This window comes from Ictalurus punctatus, chromosome 9 (genome assembly GCF_001660625.3).
Source record: "Ictalurus punctatus breed USDA103 chromosome 9, Coco_2.0, whole genome shotgun sequence".
Classification (NCBI taxonomy): domain Eukaryota; kingdom Metazoa; phylum Chordata; class Actinopteri; order Siluriformes; family Ictaluridae; genus Ictalurus; species Ictalurus punctatus.
Genome location: NC_030424.2, coordinates 9,030,106 through 9,049,834, shown reverse-complemented (window position 1 = coordinate 9,049,834; position 19,729 = coordinate 9,030,106). Strand labels below are relative to the sequence as shown.

Sequence of the window (19,729 nt, the reverse complement as noted above, 5' to 3'; positions counted from 1 at the left end):
CATATTTAGACTGTTAGTGTGTATTGTTCAATGAAACAGTTTTCCAGACAGTCAGCAGTGTTGAAGAAAAGCAACCCATACAGAGTAAAAATTTCTTTGTTGGAGTAACTGTTAGTTTTAGTATAATAAGCAATCATTTATTTTTGTGTGTAACACTATCCATGCATTCCTTGTTATAAAATATAATTTGTTAATTGAGTAATGAAAAAAGAACATCTGTAAAAAGAGTTTTAAAAGTGTTGGCCACGATAAGTAATTTGAGAGACATTAAACCATATGTTATAAAACATTTATCTCGCTGAATAAGTTTCAGTTTTCTACATGTCTTTGAGAATGATTAATGTTACCTTATGCAGCTACATCCATTGTGTCATAGTGTGCTGTTTGTCACAGGCCCATTCGATTGAAAGGAAAACAAAATGGAGATGTTTAGCACTGACAAGCAGAGCGCTGAAAGACAGGAACATGCCTCATTGCGTTCTTTGTGGATCAAATTATAATAAGAAACATGTGGAAGTCATATGAAACATTTGTTGTTTTTGCATTTCAACAGAGCATAATATTTTGTATTTGCTTTCATGGTTGAAACAGGATAATGTTACCATGGAGCCTACCATGGAAGCAACTTGAATTGATATAGTCTGGAAGTGTAGAAGACTCCTTTAAAGTCAGTTTTACACTGTGATTTCAGCAGTCTTTTAAGATATTCACATGGCACACTGCACAAGATAATCCCAATAAAATATTGGCCATATTCTATAACAGACTGTACGATAATGTGTGTTCTCCATGTCAGATTATATGGTGAAGATCCTCTAACAATTTATGAAATTGCTACATTCTTCCATCATAAATCTGTGTGACCCAGGCTCATGCAGAAAACAGGGTTTCACAAACAGAAACATTCTTTAAAGGGAGCTTGAGATAATAAGGATTTTTTTTATTCTGTCAGTTATCTTTTTTTGTTTATGCTATCATATTCATAGCTATCCTGTGAGATTTGTGTAATCCTATGCCGTCTTCCAATTGGTGCATTTTAGATGAGAGTCATACTGTAGCATATAGTGGTCATATTCTGATATTTAAATTAAAAAATTCTGGCACCTTGTTGTTTTTAGCAATGGCACCAAATCTGCATCAGTGACCACGTCACATTAAGCTTTCTAAGACAGCACCAAAGAATTATTTTACAGTGTATTATTTTTGTCTGATCATACACTGTAAAGCTGGCTTAAGATAAATGTCTTAGCAATCAAGCTCCTCAAATGAGTCGAAAAGTGTCTATATTCCACAGGTTCATTAGATTGATTTACTACTAGTAGACTTCCAAATGACCTGGTGAACTTGGTGTTCATGTAATATTTCATGTATTCTATCTATACCATATCTTCTCAATGCTAAACTGTTTTATGGCATAAATAAATGGAATCATATTATCACTTGTTCAGTAACACAAATATCTTTTGAATATCTACACACATGGAAACCCAGACTGACTTCGAGTACCAGGTCTTCCAACTGCGTGGAGAGCATGCAGTGGCTGTTTCCCGACTGCAAGAAACCATTGCTGAAATTCAGCAAGAACGAGGCTATTCACGGGACAAGAGAAAAGTGTGCGATGCCTGTGTGTCCACTGAAGACAACACATTCCTCAAAACATATCGTAACGTTTGCATCCAGACTGATCGGGAAACTTTTATTAAAACTCCAGAAGGTGAGAACACCAAGCCTGTTCAAAGCCTGCCCCGAAAACTCAACCTTGATTCCATCACCCAGAATCTAGGCGTAGTACCTGGAGCTCCAGCTCCACCACCTCCCCCTCTACCTGGCCAACCACATGTCTCACCAGCTTCAGGACCACCACCACCACCACCGTTACCTGGATCAGTGCCACCACCCCCTCCGCTACCTGGATCAGTGCCACCACCCCCTCCGCTACCTGGATCAGTTCCACCACCCCCTCCACCTCCTTTACCTGGAGCCAGAGCTGCACCACCTCCACCTCCACCCCTGCCTGGATTTGGTCCTCCTCCCCCTCCTCCACTGGGTATGCCTGGAGCCCCCCCCCCACCTCCACCCTTTCCAGGGTGTGGCCCCCCACCTCCTCTGCCCACCTTTGGCTTGGCAGTGGAAACCCCCCCACGCAAACCAGCAATAGAACCAACATGTCCCATGAAGCCACTCTACTGGACTCGGATACAGATTCAAGACAAGTAAGGACTCTTAGCTGTCTAGGCTTGAAAACACACACATAGACAACATAACATGTTTGTCCCTAAGGGAAAATGCAGTACTTGTTTTAAAGTGTCTGTAGTTTATACAGCTGGAGGGTTTGGAGTGCCAGCACAGAAGATTTATGGATTTCTGTTACAGTAAGTAGGATTAGGCCAGGATCTACACTGCCTTACAGTCCTTCATCACTCTAGAAGCATCAGGACTAAATTAGATTTTCATGTTAGCCATCAGTGTTAAAGTAATACTTTTTAAATTAAACAAAAGCGTCAAGGTTATGTGTATATTGAGCACACTTCTTGACACCCCATAAGTCATGATTTTAAGCCTCAACACTGCTCTTTTGCTTTGAGTTACGAGCCTTACACAGTATTACTAATATATGGAATAGCAAGGACTCCTCACAGAGCATCATTCAAAAGGAAAATTCTAAAACGTGTAAACATTGCCTCATCTCCAATGAAATACTTTCGCATTGGGGAAATAACTAAGATGCATTAGAGCTTTTTAACCCAGTGGGATAAATGGTAGGCAAATCAAATTCCCTTCACATCCGTTTGTGTTCAACAATACTGTTGAAAACGAGTTCCCCCAAATGCTTCAGATTAGTCTCACTTGTCCTTAATTGAATCCTTGGCAGCATGGTTGATTGCTGTGGTATTCTATCCATGACCAACTATTTGACCCTTTTATATTCTTTAAAACCTCATTTCTCGCTTGTAAAACCCTTTACTGAATCACAAACACACCCTGCCAAAGCTCTCCTTAATGTTAAGGCAGCTCATTATGTGCAGTAAACTAGTATCAAATTATTGCTCAGATTATTGCTCAAAATCTTCAGATTTCTTTTTTATAATGTTATAAAGATGAACGTTTACATGACTTTGTACCACAGATCTGAAGGATCAAATCTAATTGGTCAGTGTTGATTATTTTTTGTTTAACAGCATGGCTCTGACAGTAAAGCCAGCAGTCATTCAGATCATAGGTTTATAGTAATGTGTTCTAATATGCAACTGCTCCTTCACAGCGACTTGCATAATCTAAGGAAAAAAAAAACAGGTTTAAAATCCATTTTCATTTAGAAAAAAGAAATGCATATAATCGCTCATATGGTGAGGCTTTATTTAACATTGATGGAAGGAAACTTGGTTGTCAGTGCTTTGTAACACTCAATAAATTTTCCTACAGTCCCCTGCCATCAGATATTCTAGACAGAGGACCTAATTTTTGTATTGTATTAACTTTGAGAGAGATAGAGAGAAAAAAGAGAGCCTGGTGAGAGAATAATCAACTTCAGGGTGGCATCACACCACCCTGTTGCTGATTATTTTTCTATGACAGCATTCCCCATTGCATTTTATTAGTTACTTAAATGCAGGTATAACTGTTTTATGTAGAAGGAAATTATTGGATGAATTTGCACAATATCTATTGTGGAGTTCTGGACATTTGCATGAACCCACATTCTTTAGACAAATGATAACAATTCATCCTAAAGAATCAGTTCCATTAAACTGTCGTACATGACATACGATTTATGCCTTACTAAGCCCCCTCTGGCTTTTCCTCAGTCAAGAGCAGTTTATGTGAGCAGATGGAGAGGAGCTGCTCTATTATCTGAGGTTTTGATTTTTACCCCCCTTTCAGAAGGACAGAGTGAAAAAGGAAGGTAGCAGAGTCAGTGAGGGCACTGTTAGTCTCCCCACTGCGCCTGACCAGGCAGCCTGTTTGTATTAAGCATGTTACTGAGCAACAGGGAAAATCAAATACCTCTCATCCTTAATGACGCAGTCGTTTTGGAGGAGACAGTGGTTCTCTGCAGACAAATGCAATGCTTATGGAAGAACACTTGAATCGTTAAGTTTCTTTGACACGTGGGACAAATTTGTTTTTTTTTCTTTCTGTGAAACTCTCAGAGCTTTGTTTTTTTATGCTCACTTTTAGCAAAAATATTTCTCCTCATCTCAAGAAGTTTAAACAAACTTTAATGAAGGTTTTAAGCAAAAAGAAAAGCATTGTTTACAGCAGGGAGAGAACAGCTTGCCTTGGTATTTCTAGTGGTGCCTAATCTGCTCTTTATAATCCTCCCTTTCTCTGCCACAAACTGTTCCTGTAATGGTGTCAGAAATATTACATATCTCTACATGCTCTTTGTACAGTGATACGGCTGGTATATCTCTTTTCCAGTAATAACACACTGTGGGGTTCTCTGGAAGAGCCAGATATTGTTGACACGAAGGAGTTTGAAGACCTTTTCTCCAAAGCCACACTGCAGCCAAAGAAGAAGCCTCTTTCCGACACATATGAGGAGAAGCCCAAAGCCAAGAAGGTATGTCTTCCCCTCCCACTTCAACATGTTTGCACCAAATTAAGAGGTTAAGGTCTCCACTTTTGTCATCTAAAGGCCAGTTAACGGGCTGAGAGCTTGTTATATTTGCTGGGCCTAAACTGAATTGGACACGTAAATGTTAAGGCATTAGCAGTTTAGTTATTTATTCCATGAAATCACTAGAATGATAATGGAGTACTTTATTGCTACCACTAGAGGGTATTTGAGGCACACTTCAAATTATATTTCTGCACCATTATGTTATTCATAACACTCATTGGCTCCCGACACTTCTGCCACAGTTTTTCGATTTTTGTTTGTTTGAATCTCCTGATCTCAAAAAGTCTCATTTTGTTTGTTTGCTGTTGTTGCTGCACTGTATGTTTTATGTACTGCTTAATGTTGAACACTGGCACCAAACCAAAACCAATTCCTGTGTTTCTGATTCTTATTCTGAGAATCTCCTGATCTCAAAAAGTTTAAACAAACCTTTTCAGCAAAAGAAAAGCCTTGTTTGCAGCAGGGAGAGAACAGCTTGCCTCAGTATTTCTAGTGGTGCCTAATCTGCTTTTATATCATTTCAGTAAATATCATTGAGGCAGTGGCACTCTGCATAATCACAGTTGCTACACCTCCAAGTAATATACTAGATATAAGAGCTGCATATCTAAATCTCTGTGGCAACATTTTTAATTACCAATCTTATAGACAAGTTGCCATGAACTCCCTGCCTCAAATTAAACAGTTTAATTAAGAGGGTTGGATAAGTAAAAGGACCTCTAGATCTTAATAATACCAACATATATTGTCTATCTTTTCATATAGCTTATACCAAGATATTACACAGTGGTAAGCTCAATAATTGTTAGAATGGTGGAATGTTTTTTTTAAATAATAGCACAACTTTAATAAACAAAATGTTATTAAATATTGTTTCTGTAGTATGAGAGGAATAAAACACTTTGGGACTTGCTGTTATAGGAAAATATTCAACTTCAGGTGGTAACAGCATCACATTAGCAAGTTGATTATTTTCCTATAACTGCACACCCTGTTGCGTTTTAGTCCTCGTTTATATGAGTGGTCCCATAAACACTCTGTTGTAGGGTTCTACATACAACCATTAAGGGTGTCCCAGAGGTACAAGCCAAAGAACCATTTAGGGGTATTGTGATGTTGCATTGTCACTCCAGTATAGTTATTGGTGTCAAGGCTAAAAAAAACACTCTGCTGACACCATGTTATGTTAAACTAGTGGCACATCATTATATAAGCATTATATTTTCTCCCCAGATATGTTGATATGTGCATATTTTAAGTAAATGCAAATGCAACATTTACAAATGCAATATTTACTTCTTCAATGTAGTGTCATACATGTCCCAATCAGCACTCCTCCTAAAAGTTTGTAAAGGTTTGAACTGTTCAACTTGTCTATACCCTACTTGCTGTTGGGCTCCAACACTGACAATGATGTTCCATTCAGCAAGTCAGCACTCTGCCTGGCGTCCAGACAGCTCAGCTGGCCCTGTCTAGTCCTGTCTAGTTCTGCTTTAGATCCATACACACTCTCCTTCTGATCAATCAGTTAGGGCACCAAGTCGCCAATGTGTGCACGTCTGGTCACTCTGGCCTCAGAGGTGGCCTCAGTTAATGTGATTTCAGACAGACAGTGGTCTTGCCAGCCGTCTGTTGCCTAGAGTCTCCACACACTGCAAGGCTAGCACTTCATCACTCATCACTAGTTTTTTGTTATAAAGTACTGTATCCATTCCACTTTTTTCAATAATCTTGCTAAGTATGTCAGGTTGTAGCAGTGATCAGAATATTATACAGTATATTTGCTCTATATATTGTATATAATATTATAGTATAAATCTGTACCATATTTACTATAAATACAGTATATACATACATTATATTATATACTCAAAATTCTCAGCATCATTGTTGGAAATTATTATGAAGGTCTTGTGGGGCTTGTCATGGATCATTCACTGGTTGAAGGAGAAGATCTAATGTAGACCTAAGACCTAATGTCAGTTCAGTTTTTGGAGAACCAAGGATTCTGGTAGTTACAAGCATAGACAGATTCACAGCGATCTTTTATTCCCTGGCTTCAACGTTATTGTCTTTGTATCTTTTTTGCTCTCCTGTATATTAACAACTCCTCAAATAACAAATAAAAAATATGATATGAATGAAAGAAAGCCAGGAGTCCCAATGAACATAACAGGAGTATGTGAGGAAGGAAACATCTCTAGATTCATGTTTAACATTTAAAGATGATTGGACTAAATTGACTGTGAACATGTACAAGCAAAAATAATGGATGTTAAGTGGTTTTGGATAGCATGCATATATAGGTATATGTAAGAACAAAATTTTGGTATGTAATAAGTAAGGACCATTATTAAGCTTCAAGATTGTGTCAGGTAAAAGTGACAGATGAATTTTGGCGCAGATGTTCTTGGCAAGACGGTGCAATTTCCAAAAGGTCGGCTAAACAAAAGTAGCATGTTTACATCTCCATCTTTTTATTTTCAATTGTTTATACTTCAAGGTATAAATAGTTTTCCTGCGTCATCCTTCCAAGAAATGATCATCACCGGAAAACAAAAGATTTTGGGTTGGAAGAGTGGAGAAATTTCAGGAGGAGGGGTGACTGACTTAGACAGCAAGACGTGGCCTCTTGTCAATTTCCTACACTGGCCATCCTTACACTGCGGTATAAGGAAAAAAGCCAGTAGTAGATAGCAGTTAGGTGCATCAAGATTGGATCAATGGGGTCTGAGGAACGATGTAGGGGGCTGCAGTGGGATTGTGTGCATTGGCATCCTCTTTCATGAATACCTAGCAGGGAGTGATGACAGTGCCAATGTGCATTACCGGCTCTCAAAGTGTTGCCAGATTGGGCCCAGGTCGCTTGCCTCAGGGCTGAAGGTCTTTTTTGTTGTTGTTGTTTTTTAGAAAGTTTGATATTTTTTTTGTCGGGTTTGTCAATGTTTTTTTTTGTCTTCTTCCATCTACAGTCCAGACAACAATACAAATACTGAATTAATCCTCAAAGTCTTTAAAACTGACACAAGAACCTCATCTCTCTACGCAACTAAATAAGGTATATGTGTAAGTGTAGGGGGGAGCAGGGAAAGTAATTAGTTTCATGTGTCCCATTACACACAGTGTATATTCTTGAGGCCTTCTCTCTTTCTCTTGATTATCATATGAAAGAAGAGGAGATGACATGAAGTGAAGGAAGTCTCTATCATCTCAACCCACTGGACGCAACCTAATTGCAGACATGTGGCTTCACTTGTGATGAAGGGATGAACACAGCCTTTGATGAGACTTAAAACCTGGTTTTAGCGCATTTTCCTTGCCTTGCTCAGTATTGTTAAAAATAATGATCCATTATACATTGTCAAAGAAAAATGTGTCCTAATGTCTCTTTTGTCCTTAGCCTAGTACATAAACATCACACCACAGTTCTAGTCACCAGATGAATTTCTTTTAATACATCGTTTGTATAATGATAATACTGGTCAAACAAACGGACATTTTAATTGCTTCTGACTCAGACGTTCTGTGATGATTTACGGGCACTATCACCTCCTGTTTACTAAGCGGTTATTTTAGGATAGATTTTGACGCTTGAGAGTGGGTTCAGGATATGCAATCTGTGATTCTGGGTCAAGATGTTCTCTGGCAGAATGTTTCGGTAATTTGGTGTGTTTGTGTGAAGAATTTTGGCCTCAATATTTGTTAAATGGTGTTGATGTTGGTGTTGCGAAAGTTAGTGAAACACTTAATATCCATTAGTAATGCTCACACTGAGCTATTCTACCGGTGTATGTAAAAAAGTGACCTACATAGGTGTTGCAAAGGCCAAACATCTTTACAAGATCTTCCTTTGAGAAAAGATGACAAACCAAATCTACAGCCATTTTAACTTGATGTTCTGATTCTTGACTCTGATCGAATTAAGTACATGGATATTTTTAAATCCTGGTAGGCAGCAAGAGGACACAGGAGGTATAAATAAACTTAAAAAGGAGGTATAAAAAAAACTTGCATTCTTAACCACACACAGGTGTAACCACCCAGGTGTTACCCGCTTGTTCTCTGTGTCTCCTCCTCCCATTCACAGCCAAACTCTTGCTGCCACATTTTTAGTTTCTCTACTTATTAAGTCCTCAGTTGTGTTAGTGCTGTGTCTTGGGTCTTTTTGCGTTTGCACAGGAACTTCTAGGTTTCTATACATCTTGGTTTCCAGAAATGAGAACTAGTACATTTGTGTCCTGAAATCCTCATAGTCCTGCCATCTTTAGTTATATCATGAGTAAAAATGAGTGAGCCTGTCTGATTGGCTGCTCTGCAGAGTCACAGATATATCCTTGATTTTGCATAGATTTTGCATAGATGTACCTTTTTTTTTTTACATGCAGCAGAGAATAAGTTTCCTCACAGTATTGCAGGGCTTAGTCACGGTGGTAGGGTGAGGAGTTCAGCCGTCTGAGAAAACTTTGGAGTAGAACCCCTGCTCTGAATTGAGAGGAGACAGTGGAGGTGGTTTGGGAACCTCACAAATATGTCCTTGAATCAGCTCCAGGCAAGGCTGTATCAGGCACGTCCCACTGGATAGAGACCCAGGAGAAATTGGCTTGGGAATGTCTGGGGATCTCACAGGAGGCACTGAAATGTGTGGCTGGAGATGGGCTGACCTTCTCAGCTTGTTGCCATCATGACCCCCATCTGTTAAAAGCAATGAATCAGTTGATGAATAAACTTAAAATATAAAATATAAAACTTGTAACTGGTATTGGTTAGTGTCTCATAGCGTATGCTTAACCATTTTTATTCTTATTTATATGCAATCAGCAACCTGCTAATTTCACAGGCAGATATTTTATTTAACATAGTTGGATGTTTTCTGCTATGGAATTCATTTGCTTTCCTGACTTAAAAAGACTTGGTAGATTCTCTTCTATCCGTAATATTTCAGCTATGCTAGTTTTCCACAATACCTAATCCATTAACTATATTGAGCACTTGTCCTACTCAGTCGTGGTACTACGCATGATTTATAAGGCTGGTTAGCTTTAACACGCTAGTTCATTAGAGGTGTTAAGAGAGGCGCTCCTGCTCTTGCAGTGTCTGTGGGAGTGGAGGCCAGGGGAGATCCCCGGTGACATTAATAATGAATGCAGTAGCAGCATGCCCACTTTGCTGGCTGTAATGTAATACTCACTTTAAAGACCCCTCTTGCTGATTCCCACTGAACGCCTTGGTAGCTCAGTGCCTGCAAGAGTGCTCAACTGCTACCTAATGAATAAGTCTGTGACATTAACTTTTAAAGTGGGGCTTTAACTTGCCAAAAACTGTTTTGTACTTTATGGGGATATTCACTCATATGTAATTGTGACCATGTGTAGGGACAAATAAAAATCCTGTAAATTTATAGTTTGTTATAAAATCTCTTAGCCTGCTTGTCCAGAGCCAAAAGATGTTCTTTTATGGTTCCATTTTTTCTTCCTCTTTTATTCCCAAACTGCATCCTAATTGTGACTATATCACAAAATCAAAGACATTTTTTTAGTGATGAAATAGGTTGCTAAATGTAAGCTTGAAAGTCTCATCAGGTTAAATGATTAGTCATATCATCTTTTTGTTTTTTTAATGAAAGTTTCCAGAAAGGTTCACAGGGCATCTGGTTAAGGATAGAGGTGTGCATCGGCACTGGGATAACAACAAAAAAGTGGTGGAAGGGAGAAAATTTTACTTTCCTGTGGGAGTGAGCAAGCAGTCAGATGTGAAGCTCCTGGGACAAGAAAAGATCATGTTTATTAACATGAACATTTATCCTTAGTAACTGCCTGGTCAAGGTCAGAGTTGCTTAAATTAGACTACTAAATTTGTGTATATTTTTGGAATTAGAACCAACTACATTTTTATTAAATATTGTAGTAAAGTACAAAAAGAAATGTGTAAGCAGGATTTAAAAATAACAGCCCTGCATACATCCATATTCGAGAACAATTATGAACTTTACTAGCTGAGGTTGAGGAACTATAAGAGCCAGAATTCATGGACCATGTTGACATTTCTACCTCTGAGTTTTCCAGTGTTTCCAGGGGCATAATTGTAGTGTTCGTTAAAAGACAACTTCTGGCCATGCCCACTTCAGATTTAAATCTGAATACAGCTGATGTGTTATTTCATTACACCTATTATACACTTGTGCTCATAAATTTATATACCCCCTGCAGAATCTGCAAAATGTTTAAATAAATAAATAAGAAGTATCAGTAACATTTAATTTTGTTTTTTATTTAGTCCTGCCCTAAATAAACTATTCACATAACAGATGTTTACTTATAGTCCACAAGACACAATAATAACTGAATTTACACAAATGAAACACTTCAAAAGTTTACATACACTTGCTTCTTAATACTGTGTGTTGTTACCTGGATGATCAATGATTGTTTTTATGTTTTGTGATAGTTGGTCATGAGTCCCTTGTTTGTCCTGAGCAGTTAAATTGCCCACTGTTCTTCAGAAAATTCCTCCAGGTCCTGGACGGTCTTCGCTTTTAGAGCATCTTATGAAATAATAACAATTTACACCAATAATCCTGTTCAAAAGTTTACATCATAAGCATATATATTATGTTAATATTGTGTCTTTTGGACTTTATGTAAACATCTGTTATGTGAAATAGCTTATTCAAGGCAGTACTAAATTAAAACAATATGCAATTTTAATGATCCCTCTTGATTTTTTAAAAAATATTAACATTTGCATTTATGAGCACAACTGTATCCTGAATAATATAAGTCAATATCATAATATCAGATTAACCTCAATTAGTAATGACCATAAAGATTTTTGTGGCTATATGTTATTTATATTTATATCACAAACTATCACAAATTAAGCAGACATTGTCAATCTGTTGGAGTGTATTTGTTTGTTTATCCATAAAGCATAATAAGGTTGTGTATTCTTTCCTGACTTTTGGTTATTTATTTGCATTCCTCTCAGATAATCAAGCTGTTAGATGGGAAACGTTCTCAAGCAGTGGGGATACTAATATCCAGCCTTCATCTGGAGATGAAGGACATTCAGCTAGGTGAGAACAGCACCCCTCCACACAATCCGTTCAACCATTTCCTGTCTTTCTTAAATGCTTCCTCCTCTTTTAATTGTACAGCAATTCACTTAAATCATTCTTTGCAGACTTGATAACTCACAGATGGGTCAATTATTATTATGTGAGCAATGCGCAACTGTAATTTTCCCCATTTTTCACTGATGTCTTTTGATTTACTTCCAGGCAGCCTTTTTATGAAATTCCTACATCTGTAGTGAGTGCTGGTGTCACTTGAATGAAATGTGTATGTTTGTGTTTGTGTGTCTGGGGGTCTGGTGAGTAAGCAAACAGTGTGCAGTGCAGGAATTTGTTAAAGGTTTTATCCATTAATAGATGCTTTTAGTAGAATGGAGACATAGGAGACTTTTTCCCATTCGATTATGGGAAATGGACAGATGGAGTGTGTGTAGGTGAAGGTCCAGGGAAACAAAACATAGACACAGAAAGAGAGAGGACAGCAAGTTAGAGCCTGGCTGTCTGCGGGTAGGGTGATCTGGTTATTTTAGCTGGTGACACTCTCTATAGTCCTAATGGGAGTGAGGTTGTAATAATCTTAGTGTATATAAATCCACCATCATGGAATACACACACACACACACACACACACACACACACACACACACACACACACGCAGACTTAGCCACACACACTTGGAAAAAAGTTCACATTACACTTTGGATCAGACAGTTCGTTGCTAGTGCTTTCTTTCTCTCTCTTTCTCTCTCTGTCATTCTCTTTCAGCATGTGTTTACCCCTTAATGTGAGGTTTGGGAGAAATGCAGAGTCTGAGTGTCACAGTAAAGCAAAGACTCCTAATAGGCATGTTTAAGAGGCTAGTGGCTTCCCAGCTCAGCAAATTAAACAAAAATGGTTGGTATGTGTGGTGTACACGGATAATACAGAGAGAGACAGGCATAGAAATCTGAAATAGAGAGGAAAAGACTCTCATAAGTTTGCATGCACGACTTCAGTGACCGCTACTAATCTTGGACCTCCCATACACAAACACTCGCACACACACTGGCCCCTCACTCAAGTTGGCAGTAGCTGATGGCCTTTGATCTATGGGTGTGAAGAAATTTCCAGAACATGTCCCCCCTTATCCCTACACCCAGCACACCCAGCCTTCATCATTGTGTGACTGATCAAACACTCTACATGATTTAAAAAAAAAAAAACCTCATCCGCATCTGCTGTACATGTTGTCAGTAAGACTGTTAGCAAATTGCAAAGCTCAGCAGAGGAAAGCAGATAGACTATCATTTGGAGGGTCGTCTGCAGAGGGAAGCCAGAAAGTTTGTCAGTCTGCTAAATCATCGCTGAGTAAAATCACAGTGAAATTTAGTTGTATGCAATGTAGGTTATAGAAACATAATATACTGGACCCGTGACTCAAAAAGCTCTTCTCTTCTCTTATCTTCTCTACTCTTCTCTTCACTACTCTCCTCTTTACTATTCTCTTCTCATTTCTTCCCTTTTCTTCTTGTCTCTACTCTTCTCTTCTCTTCTCTGCTCTTCTCATTTCTCCTCTTCTCTCCTCTCCTCTTTACTCTTCTCTTCTCCACTATTCTGCTCTATTCTCTACTATTCTCTTTCATTTTCTTGACTTGTCTTCTCTCCTCTTCTCTTTACTATTCTCTTCTCTTCTCTCCTCTTTACGCTTCTCCTCTCTTCTCCATTATTCTACTCTATTCTCTACTATTCTCTTTCCTTCTCTTCTCTTCTCATCTCCCCTCTTTAAAATTCTCTTCTCTCCTCTTTACTCTTCTCTTCTCCTCTCTTCTCAATTATTCTACTTTATTCTCTACTATTCTCTTCTCTGCTCTTCTCATTTCTTCTCTTCTCTACTCTTCTCTTTTCTACTGTTCTCTTCTCAACTCTACTATTCTACTCTACTCTGTACTATTCTATTTTCTTCTCTTCTCTACTATTCTGTTCTCTTATCTCCTCTTTGCTATTCTCTTCTTTTCTTTTCTCTTCTCTTTTCTTCTTAAGCAATATAGATCATTATAGAACTGTGGTAGTTCTGCATGTGTGGGTCTTGAGGTTAAGCAATTACAGGCTTTTGGCCATGACCCATGGCCTAGAGGCTTAGTCCCCTGTGTGTATGTGTATTTGTGTGTACGTGTGTGTGTGTGTGTGTGTGTGTGTGTGTGTGTGTGTGTGTGTGTGTGTGTGTGTGTGTGTGAAAAACCATAAGAGAGAAAGATGAGACATACCCTATGAACTATGTATTATGTCTTGCTACCAAAATCCTTAACATGTAATCTCCGTCCTTGCATTGCATAATAAAGCACATTATGCATTATTTTATATATTGAGATCCTATTTTTTTCAGAACCTATAAACCCCAAAACCCCAAACTCAATTCACCAAAGCACTCTGTCTGAAAAAAGCAAAACAATGTCTGGAAAAAATTTGCTCATAATGAAACAATGATCAACTGATAGATACTACTGAAATTCTACTTAAATATGGGAATTCATTAAAGAACTAGAAAAATGGTAAAATATGTACAGTATATTGGTGAAATATATATAAAAAGTGAGAACAGTGGAAAAAATATATTAAAATTAAGCTGAGCACAAGTGAGCTTTTAGTTTCCCTCATAATAACTCCATCCATCCATCCATTTTCTATACCGCTTATCCTATACAGGGTCGTGGGGAGCCTGGAGCCTATCCCAGAGAACTCCGAGCACAAGGCGGGGGACACCCTGGAAAGGGTGCCAACTCATTGCAGGGCACAAAGCACACACATTCACACACTTCAGACAATTTGGAAATGCCAGTCAGCCTAAAGTGCATGTCTTTGGACTGGGGAGAATACTGGAGTACACGGAGGAAACCCCCAAAGCACAGGGAGAACGTGCAAACTCCACATACACGGCGAAGGCACCTCATAATAACTCATAACACATAATTCTGTAGAAAGAATATATACCATACATCCATAAAACCACAGACTTCAGATAAAAAAGTCTTCGGAGCAATGAGATTATTACATAAATAAGTAGTTACAGTAGTGCACTGTAATCAGTAGAGTACAAAATAATGAAGTGATAACAGGTACGCTATAAAAAATATCTTACTTATATATATTAAAGGTACGGAGCCCCCCTAGTGTCAGGTAAGAAAAAATAAAAACAGCCTTGTGTAAACCATGCTCTCAGATTGGTGATCAGTGCCCACAGCTTATTGATTCTTAGTAGAATCTTATACAGTTGCCCACATCATGCACTTTATAGATGGTCCCCTACTGACTCCATCATTATAAAGCGTTGATGACCTGTGTTTCCCAAAGATTGGCTTCCGCAAGCTTTAACGGGAGAAAATGTAAAAAAATATATTCACTTGTATTGGTTCTATGTCCACTCAATGCACATTATTAAAATAATACACATTATGTCCTTTTTGTGTGTTTATTTCATGAGAAATAGAAGAGAGAAGCTCGAATGTGCAGCGACTGTCCAATATAAACCCAACTTTAACACGGTGTGCGCGGTTTACAAATCTGACGGCACGGATTACAAAACTGTGGGCATTGATTATGAATCTGAGGGCACAGTTTACACATGGCTGTTTTTTTTTTTTCTTACCTGACACTAGGGGTGCTCCGTATAAAGGCTTTTTGACCAGAAGTTGTATTCTGTTGTGGATGTTCTGTTGGAATGGGATGTGATAAATTTACCTGCTGTACTATAAATGTGCTATCCTGATCATGTGAAAATGTATGTGGTCCACCATCTCCCTTTCAGTTCTATAAAAACAGAATGTCAGTCCCTACAGGATTTGGTGATTTTGCAATTACAGATTGGCTAAGTCTATGCAAAATAATTTTGTATAATTTTGCCAATTCAAGTAGTTTTCTGCAAAAAAAAAATGCACAAAATGTCTGGGTTACTCATGTAACCCTGTTCTCTGAAAAGGGAGCGAGAAGTTGCGTGAGCTTTACGCTGTGGGAAGCGCCCTCGCGCATGACCCGTATCTGAAGTTTGTGTAACATCATGCCTATTTATAGGCCTGCCGTGATGAGGTGACATGGCAATTAAGCACGTCGCATGATATAAAAACAGAAACTGTGAAAGCGCCATCAGCCTCTATTATCTGAAGCAAAGACACAATTCACAGGCATGCCCCAGTATGACAAAGCTACACAATGTCTCGTTCCCTTTTCAGGGAACAGGGTAACCCAGACATTCCCTTTCAAAAGGAACGCAATGCTGCGTGAGCTTTACGCTATGGGAACAATACCCACTCCATCATACTGAGGGCATGGCCTGTTCAAAAGGTCCGAGCCCGAGGGTCACTGCAAGACACTTGTGCCCGGGGTGGAACGGATATCCAGGTTGTAATATCGAATGAATGTGTGCATGTATGCATAGACCACGCCGCCACAGCACATACATACTGTAAGGGTACACCTTTGGACAAAGCCTTTGAGGAGGCAACCCCCTAGTGGAATGAGCCCTTTTGCCCAGAGGCGTAGTGAGAACACGTGCCTCATAAGCGATAGAGATTGCTTCCACTATCCAATTAGAGATGCGCTGCTTCGACACAGCATTACCCCTACTGTCGCCGCCATAGCAGACCAGCAGCTCCGAATTATGCCACTGGCTGGAGTGGTGGACGTAAGTACAGAGAACGCTTACTGGACACGGTATGTGCAGTTTCTCTTGTTTCTCTTGTGTGAGGAACGGAGGAGGGCAGAAAGCAACACTACTGGCTGGGCAGCAGACGTAGGCACTTTAGGAATATAATCTGGCGTAGGATATAGGAAGGCCTTGGCAAATCTAGGGGCAAAGCCATGGCAGGAAGGGGCAACAGAGAGAGCTTGTAGATCTCCAACTCGCTTGAGAGCTGTCAGGGCCAGCAGAAGAGCTACCTTTAGAGACAGAAGCTTCTCTGAGTCTGGCTCTAAGGGCTCAAATGATGCACCTGACAGACCTTCCAGGACCACAGAAAGGTCCCAGGAAGGTATGCCTGGTCTGCAGATGAGCCTCAGCTGCCTAACACCATGCATAAACCTCAAAGTTAGAGGACATTGCCCCACAGAGGCTCCATCAATAGGGGTGTGGCTGGCCGAAATGGTGGCCACATCGACTCTGATGTAGAAGGAGCCAACCCTGTTGAGAAACGTCCTTGTAAGAACTCCAGGACTGTAGCTATTGTGCAGTTCACTGGGTCTAGCTGACGTTCCTCACACCACAAGACAAAAAGTCACCACTTGAGCACATACAATTTCCTCATTGATGGTGCTCTAGCGTTCAACATGGTCTCTACAACCTCAGTTGTGAGACCAGAATCTATGAGCCGGTGCCCCTCGAGGGCCAGACCCACAGTTTCCATAGTTCCGGCCGAGGGTGATAAATCAGCCCTCCGGCCTGAGACAGTAGGTGGATGGGAATCTCCCAAGGAGTGCCATCTAGCATGGATATTACCTCTGACAACCATTTTTGAGCTGGTCAATAAGGTGCTACTAGCAGCAGATGTAGACGGTCTTGGCAAACTCTCACTAGAACTTGTGTAAGCAGAGCGATTGGGGGAAAAGTGTACAGATGCCATGTGTGCACCATGGTGTGCAGCCCCAATGGTGCGGGAGGAGAGAGGGCAAACCACAGCGGGCAGTGTGTTGTCTCCATGGAGGCGAACATATCCACTTCTGCTTGGCCGATTCACCGCCATTCAGACTCCAACACTTCAGCCCCTGCCTCGACAGGATGTCTGGTTACCCAGAATGTACATCGCACTCACTTACAATTACTTTCCCTCTGCCCAGAGAAGAAGTAGTTGCGCCTGCCTATACAGGGGGCATGAACGTAACCCTCCCTGGTGGTTGATATATGAGACCACCGCTGTGTTGTCTGTCACAACGAACACATGGTGACCTCTTAATTGAGGAAGAAAGAATTTCAGTGCTAGAAGTACGGCCCGCATTCCTAGGTGATTTATATAACACTCCAGATGAGGGCCACTCCAGAGACCATGAGCTGGACAGCCATCTAAGACCGTGCATCTGTCATTACCGTCTTGTGATAGGGAGACACCCCTAGAGTGTGACCCAAGGTTAGAAACCGGGGATACCTTCAAATTCTCAGAGCACGTAGGCATCGTCACGTGACACTGATTACTATCAGAGGTTTCATCCTCGGACAAAACCCCCGACTTTTCAGCCACCACTGATACAGTCTTATGTGCAATAGGCCCAATGGTATGATATAGGCTGCTGCTGCCATAAGCCCCAACAGTCTCAGATAGAGACTGGAGGGGATGCCAAGATCCAGCTTTTCTTGCTCAATGTTGATAGGATTGACTCTACGCATGTTGGAGATAGAAATGCCCTCATCATTGTAGAATCCTTATAACCTCTTGAAATATTGTCCTCTGCACTGGAGAGAGCATACTTTTCTTGAGGTTCAACCTATGCCCCAAGCTCTTCATGTGGGTGAAAAACAACATCTCTATGTTGAATCGCCAGTTCCCTGGATCGTGCTAGAATTAACCAGTCGTCCAGGTAGTTTAGTACACAGATGCCCTGGAGTCGGAAGGGAGCCAGAATGGCATCCACGCACTTTGTGACGCTAGCCTGATGGGAAGAACCCAATATTGGTATGCATTGCCTCCAAACGTGAACCTCAGGAACTTCCTGTGACAGGGCGATATTTCTGTGTGGAAATATGCATCTTTTAGAGCTATCGTCACAACCCAGGCCTTGAACTGAATCTGTGGAATGATAAGTTTGAGCATCAGCATCTTGAACCTGTATGTCTGAAGAGTACGTTGAGATGTCGCAGATGTAAAATTGGCCGCATACTCTCATCTTTTTTGCAGACAAGGAAATAACAGCTGTAAAAAACCTCCCTCCTTCAGGGAACGGAGTACATGTTCTATGGCCCCTTTGTCCAAAAGGGGTCCTCCTGTCTCTGCTTGGCCTTTGTGACCATTCTCAGATCAGGCCTGTTAGCTAGCTGGGACTGTGGTCGCCTGGTTCCCCAGGCTCTCCGCAGGGGGAGGCGGGCCACCACACTCGCCTTCTGTGCCTCCCTCGCACTAACGTAGGGGCTGAATGCCGCCATATGACAAGCTCACTCAGCAGGTCTGCTTGGTAGGCCTGCAACACTGCCATTGTATGCAGTGACCCACAATCAAGACCCACTATCGCATAAGCCTTGCCCACCAGCACCGAGGTGGCCTTACATGGCTTGGATGGCAAAGCCGGCCCATCTAAATTACCTGCCCTCGATGGAGAGAGGTAGCTCGTAAGCACCTCCTGCACCTCCGGCATAGCTAAATAGCCGTGCCTTTCATTCCCCATGATGGCCGGATAATCCGACATTGCGCGGTTATAAATACGGCTTATGTATGGTTTTCCACAGAAGCGTGATATTTCATCATGCACTTCTGGAAAAAAGGGGAGTTTTCTATGATGTGAGGGAGATTTATTTTCACTGGGGAGAAAAAAGCTCGTCCAGACTTAGTAATCACTTCAAGCAGCTCTTTATATGCTTGAGAGCTGCTCTCCATTTTTGGCACAATTTTTATTTTTTTGACTTTCCATAATGGAAGGAGGAGTTGCGACGCGAGCTCCAAAATCCAGTGGGGAGGGCGCTTCCCACAGCGTAAAGCTCACGCAATGTTGAGTTCCCTTTGAAAGGGAACTCCACAAGTTGCATCACAATTTTTGTTAAAAGCCCCAGCAAAATCAAGCATTTTTGGCCACAACAATCACACAAAAACGCTGCGAAATCCTGTATGGACTGAAATATGGTTGGCAATGTATTCAACTATATTGTGTTCTCGTTCTTCAGTGGTATATTGAAATATACAAGAGAAACTAAAAACACACATACTGCAGTGTGAATTACGTGTTTTTCCCCATTAAAAAGTCTAAATGTCCGATAAATTCAAAAATCGGAATATATTTAAATATGTGATTTTTGTTATTTTAATATTTCTTTGTAAGCGAAAATATATTTGGCAAACTGCAGTTTAATGTTTTGCTGCGCCCTGTT

At 40.4% G+C, this 19,729-nt stretch overlaps 1 protein-coding gene across 2 annotated transcripts in view; it reads left to right on the top strand.

Moving 5' to 3' along the window:
• Nucleotides 1-19,729, top strand: part of LOC108270264 (formin) — a 66,666-nt gene that overhangs the window by 8,543 nt on the left and 38,394 nt on the right. For both annotated transcript variants that reach the window (XM_053682516.1, XM_053682517.1), the window contains exons 4-6: nt 1,492-2,213; nt 4,423-4,564; nt 11,609-11,696. In XM_053682516.1, the coding sequence (XP_053538491.1) occupies nt 1,492-2,213; nt 4,423-4,564; nt 11,609-11,696 (952 nt within the window). The remainder of the gene's footprint in view (nt 1-1,491; nt 2,214-4,422; nt 4,565-11,608; nt 11,697-19,729) is intronic.